The following is an 18,700-nucleotide window of genomic DNA, read 5'->3' as shown; positions in this document are numbered from 1 at the left end:
TTTTTTTTTTTCATGGCGTTTGTGGAAGACAGGGACATGCTGGTGCACAGGGAGCTCTGAAGATCTGGTGTGTGTGTGTGTGTGTGTATGTGTGTATATGTATGTGTGTGTGCATGTTTATGTTTGAGAGAGATAGAGGGGGAGGAAGGGAAGGGGAGGGGAGGGGAAGGGGGGGGGCTCCTTTTTGAAGAAGGAGGAACATTCACAAAAACACAGCAGACCCAAAAATAGGAGACAATCCCTCAGACCTTGTGTTTTCATGCACGCCACGCACCGCTCACCTACCGTAGCCTATGTGCACAAAACTAAGAGCCCTGACTAGCACCCATCTCCGGGGACTGTTTAACCTCTCTTCCTCCTCCTCTTCTCCTCCTTCTCTGTCTCCTCCACCTCTCCATCTCCCACCACCACCCCTGCTCTCCGGCTGCTCAATCTCTCTGGGGACACATTCTCAGTCTGCCTGATTGGCTTCTGTTTATGTGCATGTGCTAAAGTGTGTGTATGTGAGTGTATAAGCATGCTGTCCTCTATCAATTAGCACAAGCTGGTGCAGCAATTACCATCGCCCATTGTGTTTATGCCGTGTACGTCGACGCACATCCCGTACATGCACACGAGGGATAACTAGAGCATCATTGATCGCCAGCTGTCTGCCTTTGAAGACTCCCTAATGGTCAAGCCCACACGGACACAAAATTGCTATGATGGAAGGGACGTGTGTGTGTGTGTGTGTGTGTGTGTGTGTGTGTGTGTGTCTGTAATGGTTCACAAGACACACCACCAACTCTCTCTTTCAGACCAGACGGCATCCTAGGAGACACCTATATATGTGTGTGTTTATGAGTGTGTGTGTGTGTGTGTGTGAGCTGATATCAGCGCAGCCCAGATGGCCATCTTCGAGGGGTTTTCTGGAACATTTAGACACTTGTTGCTTCTTGTCATGTCTCTTTCTCTCTGTCTCTCTCTCTCTCTCTCTCTCTTTCTCCCTCACACACACACACACACACACACACAATGCTTCTTTTGAAGTGTGAAACAGCTTGCGGTCAGCTCTGCTCCTCTTCTATGGTTCCATCAAATAGCAGCCTTTAGAGCCTTCAGATACATGATGAAACAAAAACAACCGTGCAGTGTTAGCAAAGGAAAGAAAGACCAGATATTTTTCGCCGCATGTGTTGTGAGACAGTGCCGTCAACACACTTCTTTATCCTCCTCTGCGGTGATGGACTGGCAGTGTCAGAGGATCAAGCAGTGGCGTTGCTTTGGGCGAACCAAAAAAGTCTCAAGGTCGAGGTCAAGTGCATTCTGATGACCTGGTAGCTTTTCTCCAGCACATCAAAGGCTGTGGCACCTCCTTTTTTTACTATCTTTAGTTCTGGTGGTTCTCAGGCAGTGACTCAGTGAAGATAGACAGCAGTGTTGTGTCAAGAGTTGTTGGGTGTGTGCTGGCACTGAGGTCAAACCAGCTGTCAAATCAGAGAGACATGGAGCCAAATTTCTACTTATACTAAAGAGGTGGAACACTGTTTTTGACTTATTTTATGAATCAAGAAAACTATAAAATATACTTATAGTTTCCTTGGTACAAATGAGGAAATCACTTTCCATTGAGGACCATAAAACTAGACTTTTACTAATGTTTATATGTATACCAAGGCTGCACAGCCCTCTAAATTTGTTATTTTAATATTCAAAAATGTATTTTTTAATCTGAATCAAGATCCAATTTTACATGAACGTATTCATGAAGATAGACAAGTTTGTTGATGTATGGAGAATACATCCTAAATCAAGGCATGAGCAAGATTTCAAGTAACAGCTGAGTTATGGCCACCGAAAATGATCCTGTTGCCATTGTGCATCACATAAGTAAATTAAATTGAAATTTTGCAGGAACAATAAGTTAAAATGTGTCTGCATTGTCTAAATTTGGTTGCAACTGTATAAGAATTATTTCACTTAGACATTGCAAAGAAAAAATTGGCAACCAGGTTACAAGAAAATGATAGGGAATATCAAAAAACAAATGAATAACTTTTTACGGAGTGATCCAGTATGTAATATGCACAAAATCTGGTGAAGACTGGATGAAATTTGTAGGAGTAGTAACAAACAAAGAAGTGTTAGATTGTGAGTACTATTTGGACAGATGGATGTGGAAAAAGATTTTAGTTTTATTTATTTTTGTTTGAAGGCTATGTGGTTAAATAGTTTTGGTGCTTACTTAATGAAAAAATATGAAGTTCCTGTTGGATGCATGGCCTTTTTTGCCTTCTGTTCAGTACTTTTTGAGTTATCCATCCAAATAACAGACCCAGAAGGAAAACTAATAACAAAACCTCTTTGGCAGAGATCATAATTTAAGGAAAAAAAACTTTTAACAACATCCATGTCACTCCAGGTCTGTCTTAATACATTTTTACAGTGTTACAAGATCCCTGGTGAACTGAGTGCATAACTACCTCCAATTACTCACCAGTTGTGCGACTACAACTGGATACTAATGCATCGCATCCCCTCAAATGACCCATGAAATGCATTTTGAATAATTTGTTATGCTTTCTGTTTTTCAGCATCCCTCATCTGTTGTAACTGGTTGTATTTCACCCTCTGGTATTTTATTTCATTGTAACATCATGTTGATTTCCCCTTGGACCACCACCAGGATGGGAAATCAGCACCAGCCAAATGCTGGTAAAATATGAAAGTGGATGGCTGATTTCAGACACAGAATAATGATTTACTATTGAGTGGCTGGCGAATTTGAACATTTATCTGTCAGTGGCTGGCAGATGTTCACATTTTAAAAAGTTAATTTCCACCCTGACAACCACCCCAAGTGTAAACAATGCGCAAGTAAATTCTCTTTGAAAACATAACTACTGTTTATCTAGATTTACAGACAAGGGAAGAAAATAACAGTAACATTCATTGAGCAAATGAGATGATCCTGTTTTGTGGAATAAAAAGCGCTTTAACAAGCAAACCAACATAATTTCACTGGTTTGAAGAACAAAAACACAGATTTGAGTTACAAAGTACATATTTGTCCCCATGAATTTTTTTTTTAATAAAAAGCAAGTATCTCAATAGAGTGGTATCTGCAAAATCCTGTTTACATGTTCAACATTTTCTATCCATCTATTATTGTGTCATTGTGAGCATCAGCTTCTTTTTAGAGGGAACCTGGAAAGCAGAAAGCAGTCGCCCCCATGTGTTGAAGTTGTATTGCATAATATTCGCCAATTTGTTGGTGGTTTGTTGACCACCTGCTTCTACAGAACAGTAAGAGATTGACAAATACAGCCACTAAGTTCCCCTTTCTGCACTTCCTTTATTCTTTGGTGCTTGGCAACTGATGATAAAATAGCTGAATATCAAGCTCTGTCAAGGAAAGAAAGGATGATTAAGGTAACAAAAAATGAGCAAGGCATTTGTTAACTGAGCAGGCACTATGATAGATAATAGAAATGGAAGATAAAGAGTGCAATGAAGTGGGAAAACCTCAGGTTTTCCCACTTCATTGCACTCTTTATCTTCCATTTCTTAAAACAGGCCCTCAGTGATCCAAAAATAACACTTTTGTCAGTGAAGATTAACCTACATTGAAATAAGATCTCAGCAAGCAGGTGATACAAAGCGTCAGCAAAACGTCAAACCCAACTGGTAGAAAACCCAGACAACTTAGTTAAATGCTTGTATTTTCTTTAATGTCAGAATCGTTATTATACATGACATCCCAATGAATTTGCACTTCTTTTTACAATATGTACCACATATAACAGCACCTACATGTTTATTTACACACATTACACAAGATTGTATCACAAAGCAGTGCGACATTAACAAAACAAGTGCCCTGTGCCTTGTTAAACCATCGCACTCAAAAGTCCATGACTTGGCTAAAGAAAACATCACAGCCATCGGCCCTTACTATTTGCTAGGTTCACAGACAACCCCCCTCCCCACCCCCATAATTTTCTAGGTTTAAAGCTGTAATCACAAGTGTGAAAGTGTTGTAACTCTTTCTTAACCCCATAGACAAAAGCATGACAATGCACTTCAAGTTTTTATCAAAGGGCCTAATGTAAACATGAAGTAGCTAAAATGCAAGCTTTGAAACACTGTTACTGCTCTTTATGCAAAAATGCAAGAACTAGTACTGAGTCAGTCAGTATTTTGATGCTGACAGGGTAATAGTTTACATTTGGATTATCTGTAAACATGAAAATACATATGAGTAACAGTGTGATTAGAAAACTGCAATTAAGGAAGCAGAATGAGGGTATCTGGACGAAGAAAACTTTGTTGCAAATATATTTTGCTTTCCCATCTCTTGTAACCCCACTATTTAAAGTGTCAGCTCACTCTGACAGTAATAATAGTCATGAATATCTGTGTAAATTGGACTGAACTGCTTTGTGATAAAACCCTGGTTTGGGCAGCAAAGAGCAACTAAAGAAAAAAAAAAAAGATGAATTATGTAAAACAGGAAATTATTCGGTCAAGTGGGTGCTGAATTTGCCAGAACCCTGCATCCACAAGCGCACACACACATACACACTCACTCACTCACTCACTCACTGTTGCACAACAACCAGAGATACTGTAGCAGCTTTCTCAAAAGGCAAAGACAAGTACAACACAGTAAGTGGCAGTTCTGTCAGATACGCAAACACACAGAGCAGCAGCAGAATGAGATACACACACACTGCCAAGCATTTTGAGTGGAGCCACACGGCAGGGAGGCGGTTTAGCCTTCCGAGGGGCCCGGGTTTCAGTCCAGCCTGGTTTGGCCAGCCCTCCATGGAGGAGGAAGTACGCTTAAGGAATGAGGGGAGGAGAACTGCGAGTAGTAGGCAACAGCCCAGTTCATGTGGTTATTGGATATGAAGCACAAAGAAGCCTCGACCAAATAAACAATGTCTAAATGCAACATTCTGCAATTTAAGGATCTGAAATGTGGTGTTTGCTCGCTTAGGTATCAGATTTACTGAGGGCAACCATACAAACAAGAAAGAAAATTTCTATAAAAGAACAGAACTCTGCTATGGAGAAGATGTGTGAGACAATTGGAGGGGGGGGTGAACGAAAAATACAGAAGGGGAGCAATATGTGGGTTGGTAATAGTTAAGTTTTTCTTTATTTGTAGCATTGCAACTAAGATGAAAAGGAGGAAGATTTCAATGGTCGGCCAAGGTATCAGTCCTCATCAGCTGTCCAGTCGGCCACCAAGGAGAGGACAGAGGAGGGATTAGTGGTGTACGAAAAGTTCAGAGCATCCTGTTACGTTTATGAGTTGGTGAGTCTGTGATGACATCACTACAGGGGGCAGGGCCTCGTTTACGATTGGCAGTGGAATCCAAATGGAGCGCCATCTCCTCTGCGATGAAGGTGTTCAGGTCCACATCATGGAGACCGTTTCTACGACGACTGAGGGACTGGGCCGGGTGAGTTGGTGAACCAGGAGGACCAGAGCGGACAGAAATGCTTGCCATGGCACCACTAAGGCCTGGAAAGAAAAACAAAACAAAAACATGAAGCCACTGAAAACTGCATAAATAATCACCTTTCATCCTAACGCAACAGATTACCGTTTAACACAGCATTATAACTAACCGTGCAAAGCTATGGCCTCTCTGAAGGGCTGCAGGTCAGTCTCCACAGAGCTGCCTGTCTCGGGGGGTGAGGGTCGGCTTGCAGACACCATGGCAACTCTGGGTGGAGCTCGAGCTGTCCGTGGGGGTGGGACTTTGCCACACAGGAAGCTAATGAGGTCCTCTCGCCTGATGGTTCTTCTGCGTTTCTTCACCCAGGCAATCACCTCTTTATTCCTGCGCTGGTAGCCTCTCTGGATCCCCAGGTCATAGCTCCGCTGACGGGCTTCCATACTCTCTGGTGTTACAGAGAGGGAAAAAAATATTCTAAGTAAATCTAGACACCAGAATCAAAGTTTATCTACACCAATTGTATTGACGTACAATACTTCTTGGACATGATACAAAATACCACACAAACACGGTGGGCCATAAGATGAGCTGTAGTTAAAGTTACTCATTTCTTACCTTTGTACAGGTTAGTGACAGCTGTGGCTGCATTCTGGAAGGGCACCCAGAGAGAGAGACCTTGTTGTTGACATACTCTATCTGTGAATAAAAATTTGAAGTTTGTAAGATTGTGATGATAACTTTGATCCCAAACTCCCCCTTGTCAAGCTCAAACCTCTTCTCTAGACAAATCCAAGCCTCAGCAGACAGAAACTGGCTGTTACAATACAACTGCACTTGTGTATACAAGCAAACTCTAATCCAATGCCTGCCCTGAGACCTCCAAGGTATCATTATACCCCATTGTTAATAAGCTTAACAATATAAATGTAACACGATATTATAAACCATTGTATGCTGGGGGGGAGGGAGGTTATTAACTGTTTCATCTAAAGTAATTACAATGCCCGGTATGATGAGTGTTATGACGTTAAGAAGAACGGCATCAACAAAGATATGACAACTGTCGCAAACAGTACCCAAGTTAATGTCCTGTGCAGTGCTGTTCTACCTGCTGTCCTTTAACAACTTCACTCTTTCCTGCAAATCCTTACATCTAATCTGGAGAGGCTGCCCACAGGGTCTCCTCTGAAATTATCAGCGGGTATTACATTTCATGAGGACACAGCTGTACTGCAGTCTGTGAAGATAATAATGTATGGCAGCTTGAAAGTAGACGGATCTTGCCAAGCAGGATTTCTGGGCTGAGGGAGGTATAATGACTGTACTTGACAAGTGGTTGCACAATAATGTAGCTTTAAGGTCAAATAAGACATGCATGACAACTGGTAAACAAGTCTATCATAGGCATTCATCTTACTCAGTAAATAACTTAATGGTCAAATCAAACCAACCACGGTTCAGCATTTTTAACAGGGACTTTTAACATGAGTCAGTTTTCTGTGTGCTAATAGCAGAAGCTGACGGGGACCCAAACCATTTCCAAGCAACACAACGCCAGTGTCATGTTGTAATGTAATAGTTATTAGTGCACATTCAGCAGAGTATGACGAGACTTCAACATGTAAACATTATACGTTATTCCCTTTTCGCCATTTTGTTCTGGATATCATCATCGACAATGCAATCATCAGCAAAAGTCTACTGGATTCTGTGTTGAAATTTTTAAAAAGTACTTATGTCGTCAACTTAACCACATCCACCAGCACCGCTGCGACAATTACCGCTGCGTTTGACCGACAACAAATGTTGTTTTCAGTCGGGCAAACTCCTCCCTGTGTATCGCCATTTTGACGAGCTAGGTAGCTGTTAACGGGTGAACAAAAACATTTACAAATGTGAGCCATGTTAGAGCAGAATAAATAAAAGTCACAGTAACAACACACACGTAGCTTAAGTTAACCAGTGTTTAGATATCCTCTTAGCTCGGCTGCTTCTCAGTCCGTTTATCTCCGGAGAGTCTGTGACAACTGGGGCCACTGTTTGCCAGATTCAGCCCGGTTATCCCGACACCCTGACACGGTGACCGGCTGTTAACGACGGCTAACATTAGCAGATTTCTGCCTGTTAGCACACGGAGCATGGTCGCGATGGCCGCCCGAGAACCGCAGAATTGTTGATTTTATATCCAATTTTAAAGAATACATGTCACCCAACACGACCATGGAAACAAAAAACATGTCTCTTCATGCTGCAGAGAGGCAGTGGGGTTTAGCTACCACCGTTAGCCGGTGCCCTTTGTGTCGGATCTCTGCTAGCAGGATTAGCTCTAGTTAGCTGTGAGTTAGCTTCATCTGAACTTCGTTATCTTCAGTACAAACCTTTGTAGAGCTGCGCTACCGCCGTGGCTGAGTTCTGAAACAGATGCCACAGTTTCTGCTGGCTTTGTTCCGTCTCCTCCTCGTTTGGGTCGTCCTGTTCGGCCTCGGCTAAGCACTGCCGTTCCCATTTCGAGAACCAGTGCTCTGGGCCGTGCTCCTGGATCTCCGCTTCTCTCTCCTCCTTCCTCTCCTCCATAGCTAACGATAGGCGCTAGCTAGTAGCTTACAAGCTAACCTTCGCGTGAAAAATATAGGATTGCTTTGTTTCCGTGGGTACTTAACGGTCTTTCTTCAGTATTCTATTGGAAAAATACGTTACACAACCCTAACAAGCGATACAAAACAAAACAATTGCTGTTAGAGTCGCATTGTGACGCCCAGTGTAAAACACACCAAACTAAGGAACGCAACGATGACAACACCTTAGAATTTCTGGGAACTAGCCCCGCCCAGTTCCTCACTGTACTGAAACGTGATTGGCCGGTGCGACGTTTCTCTGCGGCTCTCTGTCCCGAACACGAAGCCTGATTGGACAGCAGCAAAAAAAAGGAAAAGGTCAGAGAAAAACAACGTTGATCCCACCCCGAAGTCTCTGATGCCTGCCGTGCAGCATTCAGGACGGCAGGGGGCAGCCGGGCTGTGGAAATGTTGTTTTTTTGTTTTTATTTTTATTTTTTATGGAAATGTAGATAGTCTCCCAACCTTTTTCCTTAAGGGACCCCCATTCTATCATTGAGTAAGCTGATGATCCCTGATGAAGTGACATATTTTATGGATAGTTTATATAATATTCAATTCATAACAATAACAGCACAGAACAACTGATAAACTCTACAATCAACCCACAGTGAATGCAATAACTGCAGGACGTCTGTGTAAAACTAGCAATTTGGATACTGAATATCGCATTGCTTCAGAGCTGAGTTTTCTTGATATTTTTAGGAACTTTTTATACAATTTTCAGCCTGTATTATATATATATATTTAAGTTTTAACCATAAACTGCATATAAATATTATTATATATTTATACACAGTCAATGGTTTTAACTAACATGCATACTTAATAGGCTTCTTTTTGACAAATTTAGTGTTTATTTGGGGGGGGGGGTTTCTCCCTGACACTTGGCCATTGTTCTATTATCTATTTGGTTGTTTTAACTACACACTTTTCTAATTAGCAGAGAGTGAAGGCTCTATTACATATATATCAGTGGAGGCTGGTCCATAGAGGCAGAGGAGGATCAACCTCCTCTATTTTTTGAGAGGCAAAAGGGAGATCAAAATGTAAAAAAAAAAAATTTGGTTGAAATAAACCATTACAGCAGTGGATAGCTCCTTGCTTAGCCAATGCAACAGCTGGCTTGTTGTAGCAGCCTTAAGGACTCTTTATACACCCATGGAAGGACTGTTAAGGACTGTTGTTAAGCTAACGGGAGAAATTATCTGGACTGGGCAGCGCAGCAGCAGCAGGACGCTGCCGGGGAGGCTGGAGAGAGAAGCAACCGAAGAAACAACCAGGGGAGTTAGCTTGTTTGTCATTGTTGCTAATGATATCAGACTGGTTAAGCAGCAGCCATAAACTTCTGTTAACTAACATACAAGATGACCAACAGCTATAAATGGACGTCATGACATGAATACTTCATCTCCATGAAAGAAGAAGACGTCAGATAACGTGAGTCAGATGCAGCTTCTCTCTCTGTGTGTCTTTGGTCGCTAATTTCATCTCTGATGGTTAAATGTCTCTGTGTGGCTTTTTATCTCCTTAACAAGAATGCACCAGAGATCATATAATGTGTTGTGGGTAAGGTTAGTTTGCTTGTTGAAGTTACAGTGAGCTGTCTGGACTCACTCATTCATTCGTTTTTAATTGAGTGGTTGTTCAGTCACCTGTTGATGATGTGTGATTAGTGAATGAGTGTGAAGGAGGTCTGGCTGCTTGCTTCTGACAGTTTCTTTAGTTCGTTTTTAAGCCGAGCTGTATATTGAGTAATAAGCTTAAAGTAACTAGAATAACAAATGGTAACTAGTGGTGTAACAGATAGTAGTTGATCCGTGATCCGTACAGATCGCCCCCCACGGTTCGGCAGGCATATGAACTGCGGATTAATTGCAAAATTTAATGTCTCGTTTAAGACAAATTAAAAAAAAACTGCTGTAAGTACAAGTCATTGGCAGACAGCGTGTCGCGAACAGGGATTTTGAAGAGCAACGATCAAACCAGCATCTAACGGGTCCGATGTGACATTTGAGTTATGTTTACCTGCTGTTTAATGTGCTGCAGCTGAGCAGCTAATTAGCATCTAGCTGTTAACTGACGTTAGCGGTGATTGTTTGTTATCATCAAGTTTTGATGATGTGGACAGATGCTGTTTCATTCACTGTTTGAAGAGGAAGGTATCATGCCTCATATTGCAATAACTGAGCATTGAATATCGTATATACTTTATTTTATTTTATTTTATTTAAACATTGGACATCTTAAATTTTGTTTTCATTTAAGACCATGGGCAAAAGCTACTTGCTGTTTCTGGCTGTAAGTGTGTTACAGAATAAATGGAAAACAAAGTTTTATTGTCTCCCCCTTTTTTTCGCTGATCCTAATAATGATCTGATCCGTGACTCAAATATGTATATGCTAAATGTATTTAAAGAAGCAGCCTTTTCACTACTCAAGCAAATTGTTTTATTGGCATATAAAATTGCCCCCCACCCCTCCAATTTCGTCAGGTGGGACAATGTTATAGTTTGATGCGGTTTGTTGTAAGATTCAATGTTGGTTTTCCTCCTGTCCTCCCCAATTTTTTTATATATATATATATATATATATATATATATATATATATATATATATATATATATATACAATATATCTTATTGCATGTGTTCATGTCTTCACTGTGCCTTTATTTTAGGTTTATATCTTCAATAACAATCTAAACTTTAAAAATAACATTACATTTAATTGTTTTTTTCACAGAAATAAATGAAATGAGATAAACTGAGATATACTGAATATTTTAAAAAAGTTTTATTACACCCCTTAAAATCAAGAAGGTCCCACATTTTTAATTTGTTTTAATTTGATTGTTTTAATCTTTTCAAATTATCCTCATGGTGGTGTTTTTATTTAATAACTTTAATTGTTCTTGATACAATAGTCTTTTTATTTTATGCAAAGCACTTTGAAATGGTGTGAAATTAGCTATATAAATAAAGTTGCCTTGCCTTGCCTAATGCTCAGGTGTCCCCTAACAGAACTTTGTTCATTTGTTCACATACTCATTTGTGTAGGCCTACATTTGTGTAGTGTATAAAATATATTAGTTGTAGTAGTAGTAGTAGTATGGTTGTCATCATCAGAAGAAGTTCGTTCCCCATTTTCTGTATATTTTCATCTTCTCCCCAAATTTGTGTGGTCCACAAAATTGGCCATGAGTCTGAGATTGTATTTGTCAATCTACCCTTGTTAGCGTTGCACCCTATCCAGGACATTTCCCTGCCTTTTACTCCCTGCTATAACCCTACATACTAATGAACAGGTATTCACAATGGATGAATGCACCACGTTAGCAGCAGTATACTGTAAAAACATGGTCATCTGTTATAATCAGCTATTATCAAGCAGCTTGCAACGCATCTTGGTTGTAGCTATCACTGCAGCTGAGACTTTGGGGGAAAGTTCAATGTCACACTATCTTCTTTGTGAACAGCCATAAGTGTATGAGCCCAGGAATGAAGGAGTCCAAAGATCAGATGAGTTTATAACAGAAACTTACTGATTACATGCTCTCTCCTCTATTGCTCTCTGGTCTCTGTCCCTGTCAGACTACACACATCTCTGTGTGGTCTACATGACAGTACAGCTCTCTTTCTGAGCCCCTCTTTATTTTTCTCTCTGCTGTTAACACCGCTGTGTTCGAATATGTCTAAGGGGGAGCAGGTTGTTTGTGGTGTTGAGGAGTATTTCCAGGAACAAGGGCCCACAGTCACATTCAGCAACTTGCACTACTGCGTTCAGGAGAGGAAGCTCTGCTGCAAGAAAGGTCCTGAAAAACACATCCTCAAAGATGTAAGGTAGGAGATCATACTCAACCCGTGTGTGTGGCCTACCATTATATCTAGTTATCAGCATTGTCGTCTGGTGGTGACTGTATCATAGCATGTTAGAGCTACCTGTAGGACGATTGTTCCTGTTGTTCCTCTCATACAAACACTGTTTGCACTATGGCTGCTATTTAACATCTCACAGTAAGTAAGTTATGAGATCAAGTTTTGTTCAGTTTGTGGCCATTTCATCAAACTGTATATCATTATAAACATTTTAAAGAATTTTAAAGGTCCATACATTTGTGTTTTGTTTTATGAAGAGTTTAGACACACTGAGTTAAAGATGCTCTGGCAGCAGTCAGATCAGCCAGAGGGGATGTATTTTCATTATCCATTAGTCTTTTCCCATGATATTGTCATCATAGCTTTGGGCCAGAGCCATCCACAGGAAGTTAAATTAAGCAATCAAAGCATAAATTATGTTCGAAAGGCACAACATTTTATGACATTAAAGATTTTAGTTTAAATGCTACTTTGCTTCATGTTGTACAACTATTTTCAAAATAGGACAATATTGATATTTATATGAATTATATAGACGACCACTGATGCACAGTGACGGATATGATGGCCTGAAATAATGTTTACCACGGATCTAACAAGTGGTGAAAGATCAGTCAAATCTGGATTACCATACATGTTATCTACAACAACACATACTCAGTGTAATGCTTAAGTAGAATAATAAAGAACCATTAAAACAAGAATGCCTCTATGGTTTCAGAAAGTAAAATACTGTTAAATGTCAGAGGTTCATTTTTAAATGCAACTTGTGAATATAAGTCTTTAAAGCATGAAAATGTGAATGTTAATAATCTGTAAAGGCTTTAAAGGTTAAAATATGTCAAGGCTTTAAAGGTTAAAATATGTCAAGGTTATTGGAGTTCAGTCTATATCATTTTATTATTTAAATGAGTTCTCTGTAAATAAATTGATTTGACTTGACTGTCTGATTTTTTTGTTGCAGTGGCATCATGAGACCGGGGATGAATGCTATTATGGGCGCCACAGGAAGTGGGAAAACATCGTAAGAAACATGTTTATGTACTTTGGATGTACAGACACTATTTCACAGGCACAACCACAGCCATATATACATTAGATTTTCCTTTTCTTTGCCAGACTTCTGGATGTAATTGCAGGAAGAAAAGACCCTGCTGGACTTCGGCAAGGACAAGTCTTGGTTGACGGCAAGGTCGTCACCTCTGACCTCAGGCTCAGCTCTGCTTATGTGGTTCAGGTACACAAACCCAGTACAGTACATACACACAGTCTTTGACATTACATACACTGGATTCTTCTGACTAGTTTGTGTCTACATCATCCTCGTGTTTCCAGGATGATATCCTGATGGGGACGCTGAGTGTGAGAGAGAACCTTCTGTTCAGCGCCAACCTGCGTCTCAACCCTCAGCATCACTCCTCCACAGTCAAACAGAGCAGGGTGGACGCCATCTTACAAGAGCTGGGCCTAACAGACTGCGCAGACACTAAGGTACACTGCTGCAAACACAGTAAAATACTACATAATATACTGTAGTTAGTTACATATCACTCAGTATTCCACAGTGGTGGACAGAATACTACAATGTCCTACTCAAGCTTAACAGCTTTAGTGATACTTTACTAAGATAAAAGTCTACTTGATCAAAGATAGAAAACACTTGAAATTCAAAGTTAATTTAAGGAAACAATGTTAATTGTGATCTTTATGACTCAAAAGTACTGAGAAATAAACTAATTTACAAACTGTGATTGGCTCTGTGGTTGTTGAATGTCCTATATTCAGGGGTGGCTGATTTCTTTGCACTTTGTAATGATGTGATTTAAACTGTAGTGAAGAATTGTACTTCAATTAAAAAGTTGCTTTAAAAAAGTAAGTTTACTTGCAAAAAATAGTCAAATAAGTGCAAAAATGCAATACAGATGTTTTATGTGTGTTTGTATGTGAGTGTGTGTGTGTGTGTGTGTGTGCGTGTGATGTTTATGATGTGTATATCTTATCTTAGAACAAGATAGGGAGATAAGTAATGAAAATTGTAGTTGACTACTCAGGTAAATAAGTAATGTTGCAAGTATATTAAGTCAGTGTGGCCAGCCAGATACATATACATATATATTAATACGAATACCTGTACATACATACATATATACAAACATTAAAACATACACAAATGCAAATGTATTTTGAGATCTTACATACACAATTATATTATACTATTACTGCGTACCTACTTGGGAGAATGAAAGTTTTTAGTCTTGTAACATGCAGAAACAAACTTGTCTGTAACACACATCGTCTTTCTCGATATTTCATATTTCACAACTAGATGATTATTGACTTTATGGGGTGAACAAAAACTTGTAAAGTTTCTGTTTTTATTTATTTTATCTATAACAAATAGATGCAAATCACATTGTGAGGACAAAGAAGCCCTTGAAATAAGTAGGAACACATGCTGTGTGTGTGTCTCTGTGCAGATAGGGACGGAGTTTCTGCGTGGCGTATCAGGAGGTGAGAGGAAGAGGTGCAGCATCGGGATGGAGCTCATCACTTCTCCTTCTCTGCTGTTTCTGGATGAGCCGACCACCGGACTGGATTCTAACACTGCAAACTGTATCATCAGTCTGCTGCGCAAGTACGACAAGAAAATTACAATTTAAATCTCACATTTGGCAACACACACTCACACATAAGAAACAAATAACAACAGAAGCATACAAGGCTGCTGAAAATGGGTGGGTCAAATAGCGGGGGTCATACTTTTAACACCTGTTTGGGTCATGGAAGCCATTATTGATGACCTGAAAATCATTATCATCTTCACTGTCTACTTCTGTGTTTCCTGTAACTATGTGTGCTTAAACAAATATTCAAATGTGTGTCCAGGCTCTCCAGAAGCGGTAAGACTGTGATCTTCTCCATCCACCAGCCACGCTACTCCATCTTCAGACAGTTTGACCACCTGACTCTGATGCATAAAGGAGAGGTGGTGTACGCAGGCGCAGCAGGCCGTGCGCTTGAATACTTCACAAACCTTGGTACAGTATGTGTGTGTTTGTGTGTTTACTATGAAAGGACTGTGTTATCATGTTAAACGATGAATACTTACATACAAAAGAGAAAGATAACAGTACTGTATTGTACGGTCAACCAGCTATCCCATAGGCCGCAACTCAGCTGCAGTTTTGTATTTTAATATTCATACATAATATTTTATGTTAATATTAGTTATTAATATGAAATGAACATAAAACTGATGTTGACTAGATGGTTTAACACATCAGGATGATGTTTGCTTTTATAGAAAGACTCATTACAACATTTCTTGGGTGTGATATATGTGTGTGTCTGTGTTTTTTACAGGTTATCAGATCGAGTCCTTCGACAACCCCGCTGATTTCTTCATGGACATCACAAACGGAGAAGCTAAATCCACATTAAAGTCACTCACTGCAGGTACACTTAGATAAAAATAATACACAACTAAAGTAAATAACACCAACAACCCATGTATTTGTTTAGCTAAAACTGAGCTAAATTTGGTTGGAAAGTTTTTAAAAATCTGGGTTGTATATATATATATATATATATATATTTTATTTCAACACCATTTGAATGCTTGTATTTTAATATGTAGCCAATTTAATATAGAACCTGCTACATGCTGAAATAAAGACATTTATTGTTGCAGTGTTTCTATATTCACAGACGTTTCACCTACATGCTCAATGAGAAAAGTTAACGACTGTCATAAAGGGGAAGTTTATCAGATTTTCTGTCCTTATCTACAACATTTTCCATGTGTTTGGGATGTTCTCTCTTTCCACAGCTGAGTGTAAAAACCCATTGGCAGTCAAGTACTGTCAGTCCCAACTGTGCCAGAATATGCTTGAGGAGTTGAACCATGTGAACCAGAGCGTTGCTGAAGGGGTCAAAGGTCAAGACAAGGCAGCTGACTATGTTACGTCTTTCTCCTACCAGGTCAGCCAAATCTAAAGCTTAAAACTTTGGTTAGGATAAAATATGTTTCTTACATTTAGAAAATGATATAAAATAATTATTAAGCTGAGGGAATTAAATTCTCAGATGTTATTAACTTTGTGATTAACATAAACTGAAGTGAGTTTATGATGTTGAGAGTTTAATGACTGTTCCAGCCAGCTGTTATGTCAGTGTGCTTGGCTGCCCGCTGAATGACCCCTGTTTATAACTGTCATTATGCCCATGAAAAATGTCTTCCTACTCTCTCTGTGTTTGTGTCTGTGTGTGTGTGTGTGTGTGTGTGAGACAGATGCGTGTGGTGTGTGGCAGGACAGTCCTGAACAGTCTGAGGAACCCTCAGACCTCTTATGCCCAGTTGGCTCTCAACATCTTTTTTGCTATTCTGGTGGGACTCATTTATTACCAGATGCCCTTAACACTACCCGAGGCTTTACAGAACAGGTACAGTACACATAACCTGCAGCAGAACAGACAACCTCTACTTAACTCAGTGTCCATCTGCTCTATTTTCACCTCTGCACACTTCTCATAACTGCATCATCTGATTGTACTTCCACTCAAAATTACCCAAAATAACAACAGAACTACTTAATGAAAAATATAAGATAATACCAAAGGTTTGTTTGGAAGGTTTTTGAGGTATCTTCTTGCACATTCATGCACACTGTAGGCATGCAAAGGTGACACAAAGGAAAGGCTGCAAGAATAATGGCTTGAGATTCCAAGGCAAGAATGACAAAAATGTCAAAAAAGTGATTAGCTTTTTAAATGAAGGTCAGGTATGCAAGCGCTGGGGTATTAAGGCTAAATTCAATTTAAAATATGGTTAATGATTGAGATAAGGTGCCATGATGTCAAGATAAGGAAACAACTCTCAGCTACATGGGGACAGCTAGAGAAATTAGCCCAGGATTGGGATGCCATAAAGAGGGCTACAGGCTTTAAGGTCATTTAAGTAAATAATACTCTCATGTTTATGGGGATAAAACACAGTTCAGGGTTACATTTGCTGACATTTTCTGCTTGAGTATCCGTCAAATGTATTGATACTCAGATAACGCTCTCTCCCTCTGTCTCTCTTTCTCAATGACAGGATGGGAGCGTTCTTCTTCCTTATCATCAACATGGTGTTTGGGAATCTCTCTGCTGTTGAACTCTTTATCAATGAAAGGGCAATCTTCATGTGAGTGAAAGATAAAGGTTGTGTGTTGTGTTGAGTTGCACATGTATGCAGAAGGTGACTACGAAGATGTTACATTCCCGGACGGATTCATGTGTAGCACATTTCTCTTTTTGATTGCTCCTTTAAGGACTGACGTTATTCTAGTCTTTTTCTTATTTTACACAAATTCAATGGAAAATTTGATATTAACTTTCCTTTCTGATGCTCTCAGTCCTAAGCCAATTCATAGTATAGTATAGTTTCTTTTTTTTTCTTTTAAAGGCTTAGTAATTTCCTAAAACAGCTGTGCACTGTAGCTTTTAGCAAAATTTGTTACTCAAACGAAAGTACATGATAGAATTGTTGTGGACTATTTTCAGCGGTTCACTGGTGAATAGTTACAGTGGCAGGAGGGTGTGTCTTGGATTTATTCAAAATAAACTACAGTGCACATGTTCATGATAATGAAGGTCACCCAGTGCAACAACGTGGCTAATTGATTTGTGTCTTTTATGGTTCTTTGACAACATATGGCCTAGATATTAAAGCTGTATCAGGCTTTAGCCACACAGACGATACTTGTTAGTCTATTCAGTTCATTGTTGATTTTGGTCTTTACTTGGGATTTGTTGACTATCAGAACATATTAAATATTGCCATCATTAGCCTTTAACATGCAGAGGTAGTTCAAAAGTGTGATATGAGGTTTAGTAAGTTTTTCCATAATGTAAATCCTTTACAATCTCGTGCTTTTAAATCAGTCACAGTTTGTGTTTTTGTGTGTTTTTTGAGAGTCTTTCTTAATGTGTGTTGCAGTCATGAGAACTCCAGTGGCTACTATCGTACCTCTGTCTACTTCCTGTCCAAGATCTTTGCTGATCTCATCCCCAACCGCATCATTCCCATCTTTGTGTTTTCAGCCATTGCCTACTACATGATGGGTAATTCACCCGCATGCAACACAGTTTATATAGGATTCACTTCATATCAATGAAATAACTATTATATCTGATCATGCTGTAATTTAGGACTCATGCAGAGATCTTCAAATCTTGAAGATCAAGTTCATCGGTCAATTTATTCAATTGTCCTGGAGTGTGAAAGCAGTAAACTATGTAATGAATAAGGAAGCTGCCCGTAATTTTCTGCATAGACTTGGCTTTATCCCAAGGGGGTTCCGGTTATAAGAAGTAAACTCTAGATGACAGGGATTTGCCTGAATCCGGTTTGATATGTCTGCCAAATTTACTGTATGCTTATTGCTTTTCATCTGGAAGCTTCCATTTAAGATCAAATAGAAGATAAAGATGCTCCGGAGTTTATTCAAACGCTCAGGGAGTTTTTTTTTCTGTCTTGCTATTTACACACAGCTGGGAGGCAAATTAGGATACATAATGCGTATTTGTAAGATGTTGGGCCATCACAAGCACTCAGAGCAGCTTCAGTGATCTTAGATTCTCCAAGTTTCTGGCGCTCTACTCGAGGGATGAACACCATTCTACCAAAAAATATTCCATCATTTGGTGTTTTGATGGTGGTGGAGAGTTCTGTCTAACAAATAGGTCCAAAATCCCCCATAGGTGTCCAACTACT

At 39.7% G+C, this 18,700-nt stretch overlaps 2 protein-coding genes across 4 annotated transcripts in view; one reads left to right on the top strand and one right to left on the bottom strand.

The window, feature by feature from the left end:
• abcg2b (ATP-binding cassette, sub-family G (WHITE), member 2b) overlaps window positions 1-18,700 on the top strand; it is a 29,186-nt gene that overhangs the window by 9,079 nt on the left and 1,407 nt on the right. Inside the window, exons 1-12 of one of the 3 annotated variants that reach the window (XM_044347455.1) lie at window positions 9,474-9,505; window positions 11,765-11,907; window positions 12,908-12,967; window positions 13,063-13,180; window positions 13,279-13,434; window positions 14,421-14,578; window positions 14,830-14,981; window positions 15,307-15,399; window positions 15,773-15,924; window positions 16,235-16,386; window positions 17,039-17,128; window positions 17,924-18,048. In XM_044347455.1, coding sequence (XP_044203390.1) covers window positions 12,915-12,967; window positions 13,063-13,180; window positions 13,279-13,434; window positions 14,421-14,578; window positions 14,830-14,981; window positions 15,307-15,399; window positions 15,773-15,924; window positions 16,235-16,386; window positions 17,039-17,128; window positions 17,924-18,048 — 1,249 coding nt within the window. In that variant the 5' untranslated portion in view covers window positions 9,474-9,505; window positions 11,765-11,907; window positions 12,908-12,914. Of the gene's footprint in view, window positions 1-9,473; window positions 9,506-10,734; window positions 11,908-12,907; window positions 12,968-13,062; window positions 13,181-13,278; window positions 13,435-14,420; window positions 14,579-14,829; window positions 14,982-15,306; window positions 15,400-15,772; window positions 15,925-16,234; window positions 16,387-17,038; window positions 17,129-17,923; window positions 18,049-18,700 lie in introns of those variants that run through there. The other 2 variants (XM_044347456.1, XM_044347453.1) reach the window with 2 other exon arrangements.
• On the bottom strand, window positions 3,689-8,262 carry zgc:77849 (UPF0472 protein C16orf72 homolog). Its single transcript, XM_044347457.1, has 4 exons — window positions 7,829-8,262; window positions 6,066-6,146; window positions 5,620-5,895; window positions 3,689-5,512 (listed from the first exon to the last, which is right to left on the bottom strand). Exons 1-4 carry the CDS (start codon window positions 8,022-8,024, stop codon window positions 5,274-5,276), a joined length of 792 nt encoding a protein of 263 aa, XP_044203392.1. The 5' UTR covers window positions 8,025-8,262; the 3' UTR covers window positions 3,689-5,273.

The sequence above is a fragment of the Thunnus albacares genome, chromosome 3 (assembly GCF_914725855.1).
Source record: "Thunnus albacares chromosome 3, fThuAlb1.1, whole genome shotgun sequence".
NCBI classification, from domain to species: domain Eukaryota; kingdom Metazoa; phylum Chordata; class Actinopteri; order Scombriformes; family Scombridae; genus Thunnus; species Thunnus albacares.
The sequence above is the reverse complement of the archived record's forward strand: the minus strand, read 5'-3'. Positions and strand labels throughout refer to the sequence as shown.